Source organism: Mauremys reevesii, unplaced genomic scaffold, assembly GCF_016161935.1.
Source record: "Mauremys reevesii isolate NIE-2019 unplaced genomic scaffold, ASM1616193v1 Contig19, whole genome shotgun sequence".
Lineage (NCBI taxonomy): Eukaryota > Metazoa > Chordata > Testudines > Geoemydidae > Mauremys > Mauremys reevesii.
In genome coordinates, this window is record NW_024100815.1 from 746,484 (window position 1) to 763,263 (window position 16,780).

The following is a 16,780-nucleotide window of genomic DNA, read 5'->3' on the forward strand; positions in this document are numbered from 1 at the left end:
TCCGTGTGCTGGTTTCCCCTGGAGCTAATGGAGTCGGCGTCCCTGCGGTGGAGGGGTGGGGGACTCCGAACAGACCCAGAGCCGTAAGCGAGGCGAAGGTTTGGCCTTCAGGATAGCTGGTGCCCTGTAGTGCATCTGCGGAACCGTGGCCGGGGGGAGTCTGGGGCTGGGATAGCCGGGGGCTGCGGGTCAGGATTGAGGACACCAGCAGGGCTGTGGGGAGCCCAGGGCTGGGATAGCGGGGGCTGGAAGTCGGGACTGAGGGGCACCGGCAGTGCTCTGTGAGGAGGAGGGATGAGCCCAGGGCTGGGATAGTGGAGGGCTGCGGGTCGGGACTGAGGGTACCAGCAGGGCTGTGGGGCGGGGTGAGCCCAGGGCTGGGATAGCAGGGGCTGTGGGTCAGGCTTGAGGGGCACTGGCAGTGCTGGGGGGGGGAGCCCAGGGATGGGATAGCAGGGGCTGCGGGTCGGGACTGAGGGGCACCGGCAGGGCCGTGGGGTGAAGCAGCCCATCTGGCTCTAGGTTCTCCTCTCGGTTTCCTGGGCACTGAAACATTCCCCTGCTCCCCACCGACCCAACGAATCCGAGCTGGGGCGCGGGGCGAGGCTGGCCCGGGCGCGGAGCTGCACGGTTCTCCCCTGCCCCCCGTCTCGTTTGTTTCCCGGCTGCAGGATGAAGAGGACGAGGACGATCCCATCTACGTGCATGGTGACGAAGGCTACAGCCCCAACCTCAGGGGCAACTACTTCCGAGATGGGCAAACCACGATCGGTGAGCGCCCTGCCCTGCCCCTCGGCAGCTCCCCGGGCCTCTGTCTGGGAGGAGCTGGGAGCGGGTGGCTGCGTGGGTACGTCCCTCTCTGGCTGTGTGAGCTGGGCCCGGTGCAGTCTGGGGGCGACCCTAAGCCACCCTACGTCACTGCCCTCTGCAGTCTGCCGTCGAGCAGCCTTGGCGCGCCTTTGCATTGTGCCAACTGCCAACGGGCCTCCCGGGCTGTGCCGGGGGCTGGGCACAGAGATGCTCGTTGCCTCAGACAGAGGCACGAAGAGCAAGTGACTCTCCCAAGGACACCCAGGGGGTCACTAGCAGAGCCAAGAAGTGACCCTCCATCTCCTGCGTCCCAGCCCCATGACCCTCCTTGCTCTGCGAACATGTGCTCCCTAAATCTCTTTTCCTCGGCATCATCATGTGGCAGAGAGTTCCACTGGCTAACGTACATTGTCCAGAGCAGTAATGAAATGATCCAAAGCCCCTTGCTTGGCCACGTTAACGAGGCTCCCTCCCTCCCCAGGGCCCTGCTCACCCCTGTGGGCTGCGGCTGCAGGGGCTTCCCGTTCGCCTGCGGGCGTCCCGCTGCAGAGCCCGAGGCCACGCCCGCTGCAGTGCCCGGGGAATCTCCGCTGAGGCTAGCGGTGAGGCGCCCCAGCTGGTGGGCTGCATGTGCCAGAGTGGGGCTGATGTTCCCTCCAGCAGGGGGCGGTGGTGGCGAGTGTGGCCCCCCCCCCCACTCTAGGGCCCTAGGGCTGCTGTCTCCCCGCCCCCGCGCCCATCCTGTGCGTGGTCTGGGTGTTTTATGATCACGGTGAGTTTCGCTGCTGCTCCCCGGCCCTGCGGGAGGCTCCCAGCCCCTGGCCCGCTGCAAGGCCGGACCGCAGCCCCCTCCCCTTCGCCCCCGCAGACTTCGTGCTGGTGTGGGAGGAGAAGGTGCGGCCCCCGAAGAAGAGGAGGGGGAAGCTGGCGGCTCACGAGGCCAGAGGCGACCGGCCACGCGGGCACCACGAGCACTGGAGGAGGAAGTTCCTCAACAACCTGAGAAATGCCGGGCTGCTGATGGAGAAGGTGAGAGGAGAGACTTATACCGTGGCCCCGGTATGTGCCTCCCTCCTCCGGTCCCGGCCGCATCCCTCCTGGGCCCCGGGCCCCTGCTGTGTCCCTCCCCCGCCCCCAGGTCCCTTCCATGTCCCTCCCCCACCCCCTAGGTCCCTGCCGCGTCGGGTTGCCAACTTTCTAATCACACAAAACCCAGCATCCCCGCCCCTCCTCCGAGGCCCCCCCCCAGCCCCCCCCCGTCGCCGAGGCCCTGCCCTACTCACTTCATCCCCCCCCCCTCCATCGCTTGCTCTCTCCCACCCTCATTCACTTTAACTGGGCTGGGGATTAGGGTACGGGGGGGGGGGGTTGGGGATGCAGGCTCTGGGGTGGGTCTGGGGATGAGGAGTTTGGGGTGCAGGAGGGGGCTCTGGGCTGGGGCAGGGGGTAGAGGTGAGGGCTGTGGGAGGGAGTTTGGGTGCAAGAGGGGGCTGCGGGGTTCATCGTGGTTCCCAGCCAATGGGAGCTGCAGAGCCGGCATTAGGGTCAGGGGCAGCGCGTGGAGCCTCCCTGGCCGCCCATGTGCCTAGGAGCTGCAGGGACCTGGGGGCCGTGTGAATTCTGGGCAGGCAGGGAGCCTGCCTTAGCCCCGGGCCCCGGTTGTGCCGCCGACCGGAGTCACCAGGGTCCCTTTGTGACGGGGCGTTTCGCCTGGCAACCCAAGGTCCCTGCCATGTCCCTCCACCTCCAGGCCCCAGGCCCCCTGTGACGATGCGGTTCTGGCGGGACCCAACTGCGAGTGCCAATTCAGGACCAATTGCTCAAACAGGGCAGTCACAGCCCATGGCTGGGGGTTTCCACCTCTAAGGCAAACCAAACCAGCCAGACAGAGAGGACTTCGGTCTCACCCCACTGGCTAACCACAAGTCACACAAGGAATTTCCTTAGACACTCCAGTCTCCCAGTATCACCACCAGTGCACTCGTCCTGGGGATGAATGGTTATGAAAACCAACACCCCAATAAAAGAAAATGGTTCCCTCGATCCCAAAGGACCAAGCCCCAGACCCAGGTCAATATACACATCAGATCTTACCCACAAATCACGCTGTTGCCAATCCTTTAGAATCTAAAATCTAAGGGTTTATTCATAAAGGGAACAAGGTAGAGCTGAGAGCTAGAACTGGTTACATGGAATCAATCACATACAGTGATGGCAAAGTTCTTGGTTCAGGCTTGTAGCAGTGATGGAATAAACTGCAGGTTTAAATCAAGTCTCTGGAACATCCCCCGCTGGGATGGGCCATCAGTCCCTTGTGCAGAGCTTCAGTTTGTAGCAAAGTCCTCCAGAGGTAAGAAGCAGGATTGAAGACCAGATGGAGATGAGGCATCAGCCTTTTAGAGGCTTTACAGCAAAATGGAGTCTGGAGTCACCTGGGCAAGTCCCTGCACTTTGCTGAGTCACAAGGCGTGTCTGCCTCCTCTCCATGGGTCAGTTGTGTAGCTGATGGTCCTTAATGGGCCCTCAAGCAGGCTAGGCAGGGCTAACACCACCAGAAACACAGCACAAATTTGAAATACAGACAGTACAGAGCCAATACTCATAACTTCAACTACAAAATGACACATGCACCCAGACACCATAATCATAACCAGCCACCCATAGCCTGGTCTTAGACACCTTATATGATCCTTTACATAAGATTTGGTGCCACTACAGGACCTTGGTTGCAACCATGTTCTATATGGTCCCAGATCATATCAGTAACGTCACACCCCCGCCATGGCCCTCCCCTCTCCAGGCCTGATCCCCCCCAGCGTCACCCCTCCGAGCCCCAGCCCCCACCCCATCCCTCTCCCACTGGGTCCAGGCCCCTGCTGCATCCCCTCCCAAGCCCTGGCCATGTCCCCTTCCCAAGGCCCTGGCCCCACCACATCCCTCCCGGCTCCAGCCAGGCCTGGCTGTGGCTGATTGGGGTGACGGTGCATTGGGAGACTCTCGAGGCCTTGCTGGCCCCAGGATGCAGCAGTCGGAGAGAAGGCGGCTGTCCCCTGCCTGACCCCAGGGCCGTGTGTCCCATCCCTGCCCTACAGACCCTGGCCTGGAGCCCCTGGACGCAGGCACATGGCAGCTCTGCCCCCCTGGGGGCTCCGTGTTCAGCCCCCTCCTGCTTCCCCGCAGGAGGAGATGCTGAGCGAGCGGAAAACCATCCACTACCTGAAGCTGGCGCCCCGTGGGACGTGCTGGTGTTCTACGCCGAGGAGCTGTGCCTGCGAGCGCCCCTGCAGGTCAGTGCACCCGGGGGGGGGGCGGCTCACCCACCAGCCCCCCCATTGCCCTCTGCTAGCCCAGTCCTGGGCTCCCCCCCGCATCTCTGCCAGCTCCCCTCAACCCCGACCCGCAGCCCCCTCCTACCCCAGCCCTGGGCTCCCCACCCAGCTCTGCCAGCGCCCCGACCGCAGCCCCTGCTAGCCCAGCCCTGGGCTCCCCAGCTCTGCCAGCGCCCCTCAACCCCGACCCGCAGCCCCTCCTACCCCAGCCCTGGGCTCCCCACCCAGCTCTGCCAGCGCCCCTCAACCCGACCCGCAGCCCCTCCGACCCCAGCCCTGGGCTCCCCACCCAGCTCTGACAGCTCCCCTCAACCCCGACCCGCAGCCCCCTCCTACCCCAGCCCTGGGCTCCCCACCCAGCTCTGACAGCTCCCCTCAACCCCGACCCGCAGCCCCTCCTACCCCAGCCCTGGGTGCCCCCAGCTCTGCCAGCTCCCCTCAACCCCGACCCGCAGCCCCCTGCTAGCCCAGCCCTGGGCTCCCCACCCAGCTCTGACAGCGCCCCTCAACCCCGACCCGCAGCCCCCTCCTACCCCAGCCCTGGGCTCCCCACCCAGCTCTGACAGCGCCCCGACCCGCAGCCCCCTGCTAGCTCAGCCCTGGGCTCCCCCCCAGCTCTGCCAGCGCCCGTGTGTGCAGGTAGTAGGGGGGGACTGGCCCTCGCCTGCAGGTGACTGTCGGTCTGGGAGGTCCCCTGGCCACCCCAGCCCTGGGCTGCTGTGCCGACCGCAGGCCCAGCCCAACCCGGACTGGAACAGCTCCGCCGAGGTCCTGAGGAGACTCTGCACCCCCAACGCCCTGCACCAGCACGTCCCCAACAAGCCCGCGGACTATTACACCTGCGCCTTCCGCAGGTCCAAGCTGGACAAGTGAGTCTCGGGACTCCCTCAGTTAGGTCCATCTGGGGGGCCAGGGAGGCCAGAGCTGCATTGGGAGACCAGAGCCCCATCTGGGCTCCCCTCCAGTCTCCCAGCCAGCTCCAAACTGAAACTCCCTCCAGCCTCTCACTCAGCCTCCCCCCGGCTCCTCCCCCAGCCTTTGTGTCCTTTGTCCAGTTTCCGGGCAGAGGTGTCACCTGGCCGACCTCCAGCCCCCTTCCTGGGGTCTCATGTTCCGTGCTCAGGTGTCCTCCCTCAAGGCAAGTCTCCCATCCCCAATGCAGCCAGTCCCAGCACAACTCCCCTGCAGCCTTCCCAGGCCAGCACTCCCCACTCAGCATTCACAGAGCACAGCCAGAACATCCCCACTTCGTCACAGCTCCCTCCTTGCCTCCCTTCCCCTGGCCCGACTGGCTGTTTGATTATCCCCCCCAGGTTCCTGGGCAGCGACTCCCGGGACTCCTACTTCAGCAACACGCAGAGACATCGCATCGTGAGTAGGGTGGGGGGAGCGTGGGGACCTCAGGGGCCTGCCCCACTCCCAGCCCTGCTCTGCCCAGGTCCGTAATTAACCCCGTTGCCCTAGAGGCAGCTCCACGGGCCCATCACATGGTGGGCAGCCAGATCGAAATCCCCTGGCTCTCTAATGGGCTGATTTAACCCCCCACCCAGACCCAACCCTGCCCCCAGCTCTGTGTAGAAACCCCAACCCAGAATCATCCCCCTTCATGGCTTCGGGCCCAGCTCTGTGCTTCAGGCCCCACAGCTGGTGGGAAACACTAGAACCAGTGACGTGTGTTTGAATCCAATCTCAGGCTCCAGGGCACGGCTGATTGCCTGGGGAAGGGTCAGGAAGGCTCCCTCTGCCCTGCACCTAGCATGAGCCAAGGGGAATGTGGGGGCATCAGAGCCGTGGGCAGCTCCTGCCCTGGGGGCTGGGCCAGAAAGGTCTATGGGAAGGCTCCCATTAGCATCCCAAGGCTCTGGTGCAAGGTCCAGGTGTGTGAGCTCCACAGGGCTGCGCCCAGCCGGGACTTGCTGGGTTCCTGCTCCGCGTGAGCCCTGGCGAGGGTGGACTTTGCTGACGGCGCCGCGCTCCTCGGGTCGGCAGGTCTATGAGATCCTGGCTCGCACCATCTACGGGAAGCGGAAACGTGCCGAGATCGGGATCAACCGGCTGCTGAACGAGCGGGTGTACGGCGCTGCCTTCCCGCTGCACGAGGTAGGGGCTGCCGGGTGGGCTGCTGTCCCTCCGGAGCTGGGATGGGGGGCCTGGGAGAGAGATGTCCTTCCGGAGCTGGGATGGGGTGGGGACAGACGTCCCTCCGGAGCTGGGATGGGGGGCCTGGGAGACAGACGTCCTTCTGGAGCTGGGATGGGGGGCCTGGGAGAGAGACGTCCCTCCGGAGCTGGGATGGGGCGGGGACAGACGTCCCTCCGGAGCTGGGATGGGGGGCCTGGGAGAGAGACGTCCTTCTGGAGCTGGGATGGGGGGCCTGGGAGAGAGATGTCCCTCCGGAGCTGGGATGGGGCGGGGACACAGACGTCCCTCCGGAGCTGGGATGTGGGGACCGGGGGGCAGCTGCTGGCTCTGCAGGTCCTGGTTGGTCACTGCGGCCATTCAGCCGGCACTAGGCGGGGGTCCCGGGCAGCCGTTGGCAGCTCTGCTCCCTGGGCACTGCAGAGACCCTGCCCCATCCGCAGTCGCCCCTGGCTGTGCAGGTGGCCGACCCGTCTCCCTCTCTGTTGCCTTGACCCAGGGCCCCTTCGAGACGCCTGAGTCTGAGGTCCCCGATGAAGCCCTGAACCCTCGCCAAGTCCTCTACCGCTTCTGGGCCCAGTGGGGCTGCTGGTACCGGTACCAGCCGCTGGATCACATCCGCCAGTACTTCGGGGAGAAGATTGCCATCTACTTCGCCTGGCTGGGTGAGAGCCCACCTCCTCCTCCCCTCTGTCCGCCTCTGCCCCACCGCCACCGCCCCCAGCGCCCCCCCTGCAGCATCCCAGGGGCCAGCTTGGGGCTGGGATGGGGATCACGGGGATTGTTCCTGGAGCCTGCTGGACACACAGAGCCCCAGGGCTTCTCTCTGCCCCCAGCCAGGCTCACCCAGCCTGTGCTGCCTGGTGGCGCTGCCCAGGGCTCTCGGTGTCCGGCCGGCAGAGGCAGATTCCCGGCACCCTGACTGGTACAGAAAGGGCCGGGGGGCAGGACCGTGTGGGCAGGTCTCCTGGTTCTTTCCCTTGGTGCTGCCGCGAAGTGCCAGCAGTGCCATGTGGCTGGTGCCCCGTGCCCCTGCTTCACAGGGGCGTGGGCGGGCGTGGGGTGGAAGAGGGTGAGCGAGGTGCCATGCAGAGTCTGCAAGTGCCTTAGTCCTGCCCCCAGCCTGCCAGGTGGGGCGGGATCATTGTCCACATTTTACAGCTGAGGAAACTGAGGCACGGACGGGGGAGGGACTTTCCCCAAGCCACACAGGGCATCAGCCCTGGGGGTGAAACTCAGGAGTCTTGGTGCCCCACCCTTGATGGAGAGGGGAGGGAGGGGGTCTCCCCTGCCCGGTGTCGCCCTCCTCCGGGGGCTGGTCTCACGTGCCCGTCCCCTCTGCAGGCTTCTACACGGCCTGGCTGCTCCCTGCTGCGGCCGTGGGCACCGTGGTCTTCCTCGCAGGCCTGGTTGCCATGGGAACCAACACGCCCGCGTGAGTCTGTGGGGCTGGGGTTGGGAGCGCAGGAGGGTGTGTGAGGAGGACCCCTGCCATCCTACCCTGCCCCCTCCTGCCCCCGACATCCAGCCCTCAGACACAGGAATTCGCAGGCTGCCGCCAGCCGCCGTTACTAGTGTGCGGCCTGGGTGCGGCCTGCTCGAAGGGCGGGGGGCGGGGGTGCTATAGGGGGTGGGGGTGCTATAGGGGCTGTCACGAAGTGCGGGGGGACCCAGGGCCTTCACCCCCGTGCTCCCTATGATTCACCAGGAGTCTCAGCCATCCGGTAAAGCAGAAGGTTTATTTAGACGACAGGAACACAGTCCAACACAGGTCTTGCAGGCACAGATAACCAGATCCCCCCGGTTCGGTCCATCTTGGGGGGCCTCACAGCCCCCGCCCCCCGGGGATCCGAGCTCGGTCTCCCTGCTCCTCTCTCTTCTCCAGCCCACCTTCGTCTCCCAGTCCTCTCCGGCCCCTCCTCTCTCCTCCGCCTCCTTCCTTTGTCTCCCCTGGCCAGAGGTGTCACCTCCCCTCCCCCAGGCCAAGCTCAGCTCACCGTTTGAATTCCTGACACTCACCTAAACCTCTGGCTCTCCCCTCCCCCACACAGACAGTCTGTGCTTCCTACTTCTTCACACCTCTCCCCCCTCCGAGACTGAACTGAGCGGGGTCACTCCAGCCAGTGACCCGGGGAAGTTCGGACCCACCTACAACCTTATGCCGCCCGCGCCCTTTCCCCACCCCAATACCCCTGGGGTGCACCCTGGGCTGGGGCCTTCTCCCCACGTTCCAGTCTGGGGGGCTGTGATTCAGGCTCTCTCGGTTCAGAGCCCCCCCTCTGAACCGGGCCCCCCTCTGGACAGGCTCCTCAGGGCGGGGCGAGGGCCTTACAGCCATCTCCCCCCTGTCCCGGGCCTTCCTCTCCCTCTGGCAGACGTCACAGGAGCGGCAGTGCTGCCGGACATGGGCAAAGACCCCAGGCCAGTAATAGTTCTGCAGCAGCCGCTGCTGGGTACGCCAGGCTCCCTGGTGCCCAGAGGGGGGAATGTCATGGGCCTGGCACAGCAGCTGGCGGCGATACTCCTGGGGTACCACCAGCTGCCTCCTGCTCCCCCCTGACTCCATCTTCCCTGGGGGAGCCCATTCTCGGTACAGGAGCCCCTTCTCCCACAGGAACCTTTTCCGGCCACTTCGTCCCATGGTCTGTCCCCCCCCGCGGCTGGCCAGGTTCCTTATCCTCCGCAAGGAGGGGTCTCCCCGCACCGCGGCCTGGTACTCAGCCGTTGGGGCAGGGGCGGGGATCTGTCCTCTCTCACCGGCTGGGTCTGGGGCCACAGCCTCTCTGAGCCCTGTCCCTGGGCGTTCCCTCCCTACCGGGTCAGGGTCCGGTGTCTCGGCCAAAGTACTTTCCCCGGGGTCAGGGTGCAGAGCCCTGCGTCGCCCCTGACTACGGTTCACGGACAGGGTACCCTGGGTGTTACTTGGCCAGTCCTCGAGGTCCCCGCCCATTAGCACCTCCGTGGGCAAATGTGGGTGCACTCCCACGTCCTTGAGGCCCTCCTTGTCCCCCCACTTTAGGTGTACCCTCGCGACAGGCACCTTGAATGGGGTCCCGATCACACCCCTCAGGTTCAGGTAGGTGTTGGGCACCATCCGATCTGAGCCCACCACCTGCGGCCGGGCCAGCGTCACCTCTGCGCCCGTATCCCAGTACCCAGTGACCTCCTTCCCGTCTACCTCCAGGGGAACAAGGCACTCGCTCCAGAGGGGTAGTCCCGTGCCCACCCTGTAAACCCCAAACTCAGGGCTGGGAGCATCCAGCCCCTCGGAGGGTCGACCGGGCCCCCTCCCTCCTTTGCAGGTACGCGGCCCACCCCCTTTCGTGCGACCGCTGCCTCATCCGGCTGGGTCTCTACCCAGTTGACCCGGTGTGGGGTTGGTCTGCTCAGGTTGTCCCGGAGCTTGGGGCACTGGCCCGTCACGTGGCGGTTGGCCACATTGATAGCAGCCCATGTCTCGTGGGTCCCCTCGAGGGGACGGCTGGACCTGACGCCAGATGCTTCCCTTTGGTGGGGCCCTCCTCGGCTCCTTCTGGGAGGTCCCATGGTGACTCTCTCTCTGCGTTGAGGCAGATCTGCTCCTTCGAGACTCCTCCCTGCCATCCCCCGCCCGACTGTCCATGTATTGGTCGGCCAGCCGGCCTGCATGCTGCGGGTTCTCCGGCTTCCGGTCCATCAGCCACTGCTTCAGGTCAGACGGGCACTGCGCATACAGGTGCTCCAGTACGACTAGGTCAAGCAGGTCCTCTCTGGTTTGGGCCCCAGCCATCCACTTGCGGGCGTACCCCTGCGCCCGGTTGACCAGTTGCAGGTATGTGACCTCCCGGGTCTTACGTTGACCCCGGAACCTCTTCCGGTACATCTCCGGGGTCAGCCCAAACTCGCGGAGCAGGGCCTCTTTGAACAGGTTGTAGTCCCGCGCCTCCTCCCCTCTCATTCGGCTGTACACCTCCACGGCGGTGGAGTCCAGTAAGGGGGTGAGGCGCCGGATCCTGTCTGCGGGGTCAACCTGGTGCAGCTCGCAGGCGTTCTCAAAGGCCGTCAGGAAGGTGTCTATGTCCTCCCCCTCCTTACGCGGGGCCAGGAAGTTCATATCGAAGCTCTTTGTAGGCTTGGGCCCCCCCTCACTCACCGCAGCCGGGGTCTTACTGTTGTTCTGCTGGGCCAGGGCCAGTTCATGTCTGCGCTGCTCCTCCTTCTCTCTCGCCTCGAATTCACGTTGCTTCTCCTTCTCTCTCGCCTCGAATTCACGCTGCTGTTGCTTCTCCTTCTCTCTCGCCTCGAATTCACGCTGGCTTTGTCTTTCCTCATATGCCCTCAGCTCCTTACGCTCCTCCATCTCCATCCGTTTGATCTCTCTCTCCAACTCCAGCCGCCTGAGTTCCACGGAGGCCGAGCGTCGCCGGGACGATCCCCTGCTGGCCGGGGGGGTCACGGTGCCCTCCGTAGCTGGGCTCCTCCTCCCCCTAGGCCTAGGGGTGGGGGGTCTCGAGGAGCCCTCATCCGCCGACTGGCCACTCCCAGCGGGTACAGACACTGGAGCCTGTGCTGCATCTGCCCGGCTGCTTCCCTCAGAGACAGGGACCGGTTCATTCCTGCGATCTCTCTCCTCCAGCCGGGCAATCAGCTGGGCCTTGGTGAGCTTCCCATGGCGCAGCCCCCCCTGCTTGCACAGCTCCACCAGCTCCCACTTGTGCTTCTGGGAATACATCTTCCTGCTGGCCGCTCGCAGGCCGGGGTGTTCGCCACTCCCCACGGGTTCCAGGGGGACCCCTCGTGTGCCAGTCCGTGAGGTCACCCCCTCTCTGCCAGGGTCGAGCTGCAGACTCCTCCGCCCCGGGGATCGTTCGCTGTGATCTCCCGGGGGACCCTGTTACTGCAAAGTCCTGCTCTCTGGCCACACTCACCCAGGAGTGAATCGCCCCTTCGTTTTCCTGCTCCCCAGTCACTTACTGCAGGAAGCGCCGTCCACGGGGTGCCGCCGATCCCACCGCTGCCACCAGTTGTCACGAAGTGCGGGGGGACCCAGGGCCTTCACCCCCGTGCTCCCTACGATTCACCAGGAGTCTCAGCCATCCGGTAAAGCAGAAGGTTTATTTAGACGACAGGAACACAGTCCAACACAGGTCTTGCAGGCACAGATAACCAGATCCCCCCGGTTCGGTCCATCTTGGGGGGCCTCACAGCCCCCCCCCCCCCCGGGGATCCGAGCTCGGTCTCCCTGCTCCTCTCTCTTCTCCAGCCCACCTTCGTCTCCCAGTCCTCTCCGGCCCCTCCTCTCTCCTCCGCCTCCTTCCTTTGTCTCCCCTGGCCAGAGGTGTCACCTCCCCTCCCCCAGGCCAAACTCAGCTCACAGTTTGAATTCCTGACACTCACCTAAACCTCTGGCTCTCCCCTCCCCCACACAGACAGTCTGTGCTTCCTACTTCTTCACAGGGGCTACTCCAGCAGCTCCCATCACTCTCCGCTCCCAGGCCTAGCAAAAGCCCCCGGGTCACAGCTGTCAGAAGAAAGGAGGGAGACACAAGGAGGGGCTTTGATATGTGGTGATTTGCTGAGGGAGAGCGGGGTGGCGCCGTATAACTGCCGGCAAGGCACCGTTTGCAGCCTCTGGAGAGAAAGCAAAGTGCCAACGCTGGCCACCCACCAGCCTGCTTTTCTGGGCAATGGCACAGTGTAAGCAGGGGGCTGCACAGCCTGGAAATAGCCCGGGCAGCAGGGAGAGAGACGCGGGTTTCCACCCAAGAGAGGGGACAGCTGAGGAGGAGAAGGGTGGGGGCCCTTGGTGGGCTATTGAGGGGAATACAGGTTCAGGTGCCATGAATGGTGCCACCTGCCAACCCAGTGCCATCGCTGGGGGAGTCGGTGCATCGCTGCACTCGGCTCTGCTCACATGTCCAGGACTGGCACCAGTTAGTGGCTGGAGACCTGAAGAGAGTCTCCTTAAACTCCTCTGGTCTGTGTCTGTGCTTTGGGGCAGGCGGCCTGTTCCTGCAGGGGAGGTGTGTATCCAGCCACAGCCCCCCTCTGGCCTCAGGGAGGAGAAGGAAGGATCCCCGACACGCACGCCTGCACCCATGCTGGCTAGCTGGGCAGAGACAACCACAGTGGATGGATGGTCGTGGGAACCACCTCCTCCTCCTGGAAGTCCATGCAGTCCCAGTGATGAGCCAGCGTGGCGCTTTTCCTCTTCCAGTACTCCAGGAAGGTCACGGCCCAGAAGGACATGAAGACGCTGAAGAAAACCGTCCCGGGGTGATCAAACAGGTACCCGACCTGCAGGGGCACAGAACAGAGGGGCCACACGGCCTCTTCACCAGACGCAGAAGCCCGTTCCCCCTGCACATGCATTGCCATCTTCACCGCCTCCATCTCACACCTCTAGCCTTGCTCCCTACAGCGCCTCCTGCTGGCGCGGGGGTAGCTGGACGCTCTCCTTGAACTGCTGCCCCTACGCCTTACCCACCTGGAGTTGGGACAGGCTGGCGCTAGCTCCTGGGGCTGGCACCACTGTGCCATTTCCTACGGCGCCTCCTGCTGGGAGATGCTGGGACTGGAGTAGCCAGGGGCTCCCCGGCAGTCAGAGCTCCCGCCCCCTCCCCTCAGCACAGCTCTGAGCAGGGGGAGCTCCAAGGCATGGCTTTGTGGGCGTCTGTGCAGGGAAAACCCCAGAGGTGGGGATTTCTCACTGCATCGAGCCGGGCCCCTTGGGCAGCAGGGTTGGCTCTGCCCAGCTAGCCAGCATGGGTGCAGGCGTGCGTGTCGGGGATCCTTCCCTCTCCTCCCTGAGGCCAGAGGGGGGCTGTGGCTGGATACACACCTCCCCCTGCAGGGAACGAGGCCGCCTGCCCCAAAGCACAGACACAGACCAGAGGAGTTTAAGGAGACTCTCTCTTCAGGTCTCCAGCCACTAACTGGTGCCAGTCCTGGACATGTGAGCAGAGCCGAGTGCAGCGATGCACCGACTCCCCCAGCGATGGCACTGGGTTGGCAGGTGGCACCATTCATGGCACCTGAACCTGTATTCCCCTCAATAGCCCACCAAGGGCCCCCACCCTTCTCCTCCTCAGCTGTCCCCTCTCTTGGGTGGAAACCCGCGTCTCTCTCCCTGCTGCCCGGGCTATTTCCAGGCTGTGCAGCCCCTGCTTACACTGTGCCATTGCCCAGAAAAGCAGGCTGGTGGGTGGCCAGCGTTGGCACTTTGCTTTCTCTCCAGAGGCTGCAAACGGTGCCTTGCCGGCAGTTATCTGGCGCCACCCGCTCCCTCAGCAAATCACCACATATCAAAGCCCTCCTTGTGTCTCCTCCTTTCTTCTGACAGCTGTGACCCGGGGGCTTTTGCTAGGCCTGGGAGCGGAGAGTGATGGGAGCTGCTGGAGTAGCCCCTATAGCACCCCGACCCCCTATAGCGCCCCCGCCCTTCGAGAAGGCAGCACCCAGGCCGCACACTAGTAACGGCTGGCGGCAGCCTGCAAATTCCTGTGTCTGAGGGCTGGATGTCGGGGGCAGGGAGGGGGCAGGAGTAGGATGGCAGGGTCCTCCTCACACACCCCCTCCTGCGCTCCCAACCCCAGCCCCACAGACTCACGCGGCGTGTTGGTTCCCATGGCAACCAGGCCTGCGAGGAAGACCACGGTGCCCACGGCCGCAGCAGGAGCAGCCAGGCCGTGTAGAAGCCTGCAGAGGGGCGGGCACGTGAGACCAGCCCCGGAGGAGGGCGACACCGGGCAGGGGAGACCCCCTCCCTCCCCTCTCCATCAAGGGTGGGGCACCAAGACTCCTGAGTTTCACCCCCAGGGCTGATGCCCTGTGTGGCTTGGGGAAAGTCCCTCCCCCGTCCGTGCCTCAGTTTCCTCAGCTGTAAAATGTGGACAATGATCCCGCCCACCTGGCAGGCTGGGGGCAGGACTAAGGCACTTGCAGACTCTGCATGGCACCTCGCTCACCCTCTTCCACCCCACGCCCGCCCACGCCCCTGTGAAGCAGGGGCACGGGCACCAGCCACATGGCACTGCTGGCACTTGGCAGCACCAAGGGACAGAACCCGGAGACCCGCCCACACGGTCCTGCCCCCCGGCCCTTTCCGTCCCAGTCCGGGTGCCGGGAATCTGCCTCTGCCGGCCGGACACCGAGAGCCCTGGGCAGCGCCACCAGGCAGCACAGGCTGGGTGAGCCTGGCTGGGGGCAGAGAAGCCCTGGGGCTCTGTGTGTCCAGCAGGCTCCAGGAACAATCCCGTGATCCTCATCCCAGCCCCAAGCTGGCCCCTGGGATGCTGCAGGGGCGCTGGGGCGGTGGCGGTGCGGACAGAGGAGGAGGAGGTGGGCTCTCACCCAGCCAGGCGAAGTAGATGGCAATCTTCTCCCCGAAGTACTGGCGGATGTGATCCAGCGGCTGGTACCGGTACCAGCAGCCCCACTGGGCCCAGAAGCGGTAGAGGACTTGGCGAGGGTTCAGGGCTTCATCGGGGACCTCAGACTCAGGCGTCTCGAAGGGGCCCTGGGTCAAGGCAACAGAGAGGGAGACGGGTCGGCCACCTGCACAGCCAGGGGCGACTGCGGATGGGGCAGGGTCTCTGCAGTGCCCAGGGAGCAGAGCTGCCAACGGCTGCCCGGGACCCCCGCCTAGTGCCGGCTGAATGGCCGCAGTGACCAACCAGGACCTGCAGAGCCAGCAGCTGCCCCCCGGTCCCCACATCCCAGCTCCGGAGGGACGTCTGTGTCCCCGCCCCATCCCAGCTCCGGAGGGACGTCTCTCTCCCAGGCCCCCCATCCCAGCTCCGGAGGGACGTCTGTCCCCGCCCCATCCCAGCTCCGGAGGACGTCTGTCCCCGCCCCATCCCCGCTCCGGAGGGACGTCTGTCCCCACCCCATCCCAGCTCCGGAAGGACGTCTCTCTCCCAGGCCCCCCATCCCAGCTCCGGAGGGACGTCTGTCCCCACCCCATCCCAGCTCCGGAAGGACGTCTCTCTCCCAGGCCCCCCATCCCAGCTCCGGAGGGACAGCAGCCCACCCGGCAGCCCCTACCTCGTGCAGCGGGAAGGCAGCGCCGTACACCCGCTCGTTCAGCAGCCGGTTGATCCCGATCTCGGCACGTTTCCGCTTCCGTGATGGTGCGAGCCAGGATCTCATAGACCTGCCGACCCGAGGAGCGCGGCACCGTCAGCAAAGTCCACCCTCGCCAGGGCTCACGCGGAGCAGGAACCCAGCAAGTCCCGGCTGGGCGCAGCCCTGTGGAGCTCACACACCTGGACCTTGCACCAGAGCCTTGGGATGCTAATGGGAGCCTTCCCATAGACCTTTCTGGCCCAGCCCCCAGGGCAGGAGCTGCCCACGGCTCTGATGCCCCCACATTCCCCTTGGCTCATGCTAGGTGCAGGGCAGAGGGAGCCTTCCTGACCCTTCCCCAGGCAATCAGCCGTGCCCTGGAGCCTGAGATTGGATTCAAACACACGTCACTGGTTCTAGTGTTTCCCACCAGCTGTGGGGCCTGAAGCACAGAGCTGGGCCCGAAGCCATGAAGGGGGATGATTCTGGGTTGGGGTTTCTACACAGAGCTGGGGGCAGGGTTGGGTCTGGGTGGGGGGTTAAATCAGCCCATTAGAGAGCCAGGGGATTTCGATCTGGCTGCCCACCATGTGATGGGCCCGTGGAGCTGCCTCTAGGGCAACGGGGTTAATTACGGACCTGGGCAGAGCAGGGCTGGGAGTGGGGCAGGCCCCTGAGGTCCCCACGCTCCCCCCACCCTACTCACGATGCGATGTCTCTGCGTGTTGCTGAAGTAGGAGTCCTGGAGTCGCTGCCCAGGAACCTGGGGATAATCAAACAGCCAGTCGGGCCAGGGAAGGGAGGCAAGGAGGGAGCTGTGACGAAGTGGGGATGTTCTGGCTGTGCTCTGTGAATGCTGAGTGGGGAGTGCTGGCCTGGGAAGGCTGCAGGGGAGTTGTGCTGGGACTGGCTGCATTGGGGATGGGAGACTTGCCTTGAGGGAGGACACCTGAGCACGGAACATGAGACCCCAGGAAGGGGGCTGGAGGTCGGCCAGGTGACACCTCTGCCCGGAAACTGGACAAAGGACACAAAGGCTGGGGGAGGAGCCGGGGGGAGGCTGAGGAGAGGCTGGAGGAGTTTCAGTTTGGAGCTGGCTGGGAGACTGGAGGGGAGCCCAGATGGGGCTCTGGTCTCCCAGTGCAGCTCTGGCCTCCCTGGCCCCCCAGATGGACCTAACTGAGGGAGTCCCGAGACTCACTTGTCCAGCTTGGACCTGCGGAAGGCGCAGGTGTAATAGTCCGCGGGCTTGTTGGGGACGTGCTGGTGCAGGGCGTTGGGGGTGCAGAGTCTCCTCAGGACCTCGGCGGAGCTGTTCCAGTCCGGGTTGGGCTGGGCCTGCGGTCGGCACAGAGAGCGTCAGGGCTGGGGGTGGCCAGGGGAACCTCCCAGACCGACAGTCACCTGCAGGCGGAGACGGGCCAGTCCCCACTACTTCCTGCACACGGGGGCCTAGC

At 64.8% G+C, this 16,780-nt stretch overlaps 1 protein-coding gene and 1 long non-coding RNA gene across 6 annotated transcripts; one reads left to right on the forward strand and one right to left on the reverse strand.

Moving 5' to 3' along the window:
- Positions 1 to 793: 793 nt before the first annotated feature.
- On the forward strand, positions 794 to 13,415 carry LOC120393354 (anoctamin-7-like). Of its 5 annotated transcripts, XM_039517869.1 has the most exons (8): positions 794 to 1,839; positions 3,903 to 4,035; positions 4,947 to 5,008; positions 5,453 to 5,510; positions 6,129 to 6,239; positions 6,778 to 6,943; positions 7,623 to 7,713; positions 12,475 to 12,649. In XM_039517869.1, exons 2-8 carry the CDS (start codon positions 3,934 to 3,936, stop codon positions 12,506 to 12,508), a joined length of 624 nt encoding a protein of 207 aa, XP_039373803.1. In that variant the 5' UTR covers positions 794 to 1,839; positions 3,903 to 3,933; the 3' UTR covers positions 12,509 to 12,649. The 5 variants fall into 5 exon arrangements, with proteins under 5 accessions (XP_039373803.1, XP_039373798.1, XP_039373801.1 ...); XM_039517864.1 differs by lacking the exon at positions 7,623 to 7,713 and having other exon boundaries at positions 12,475 to 13,415; XM_039517867.1 differs by lacking the exon at positions 7,623 to 7,713 and having other exon boundaries at positions 3,970 to 4,035; positions 12,475 to 13,415.
- Positions 5,781 to 15,387, reverse strand: LOC120393355. The gene is made up of 4 exons (XR_005592006.1): positions 15,303 to 15,387; positions 14,610 to 14,775; positions 12,411 to 12,554; positions 5,781 to 6,154 (listed from the first exon to the last, which is right to left on the reverse strand). It is a non-coding gene; the product is annotated as an uncharacterized LOC120393355 (long non-coding RNA).
- Positions 15,388 to 16,780: the final 1,393 nt, after the last annotated feature.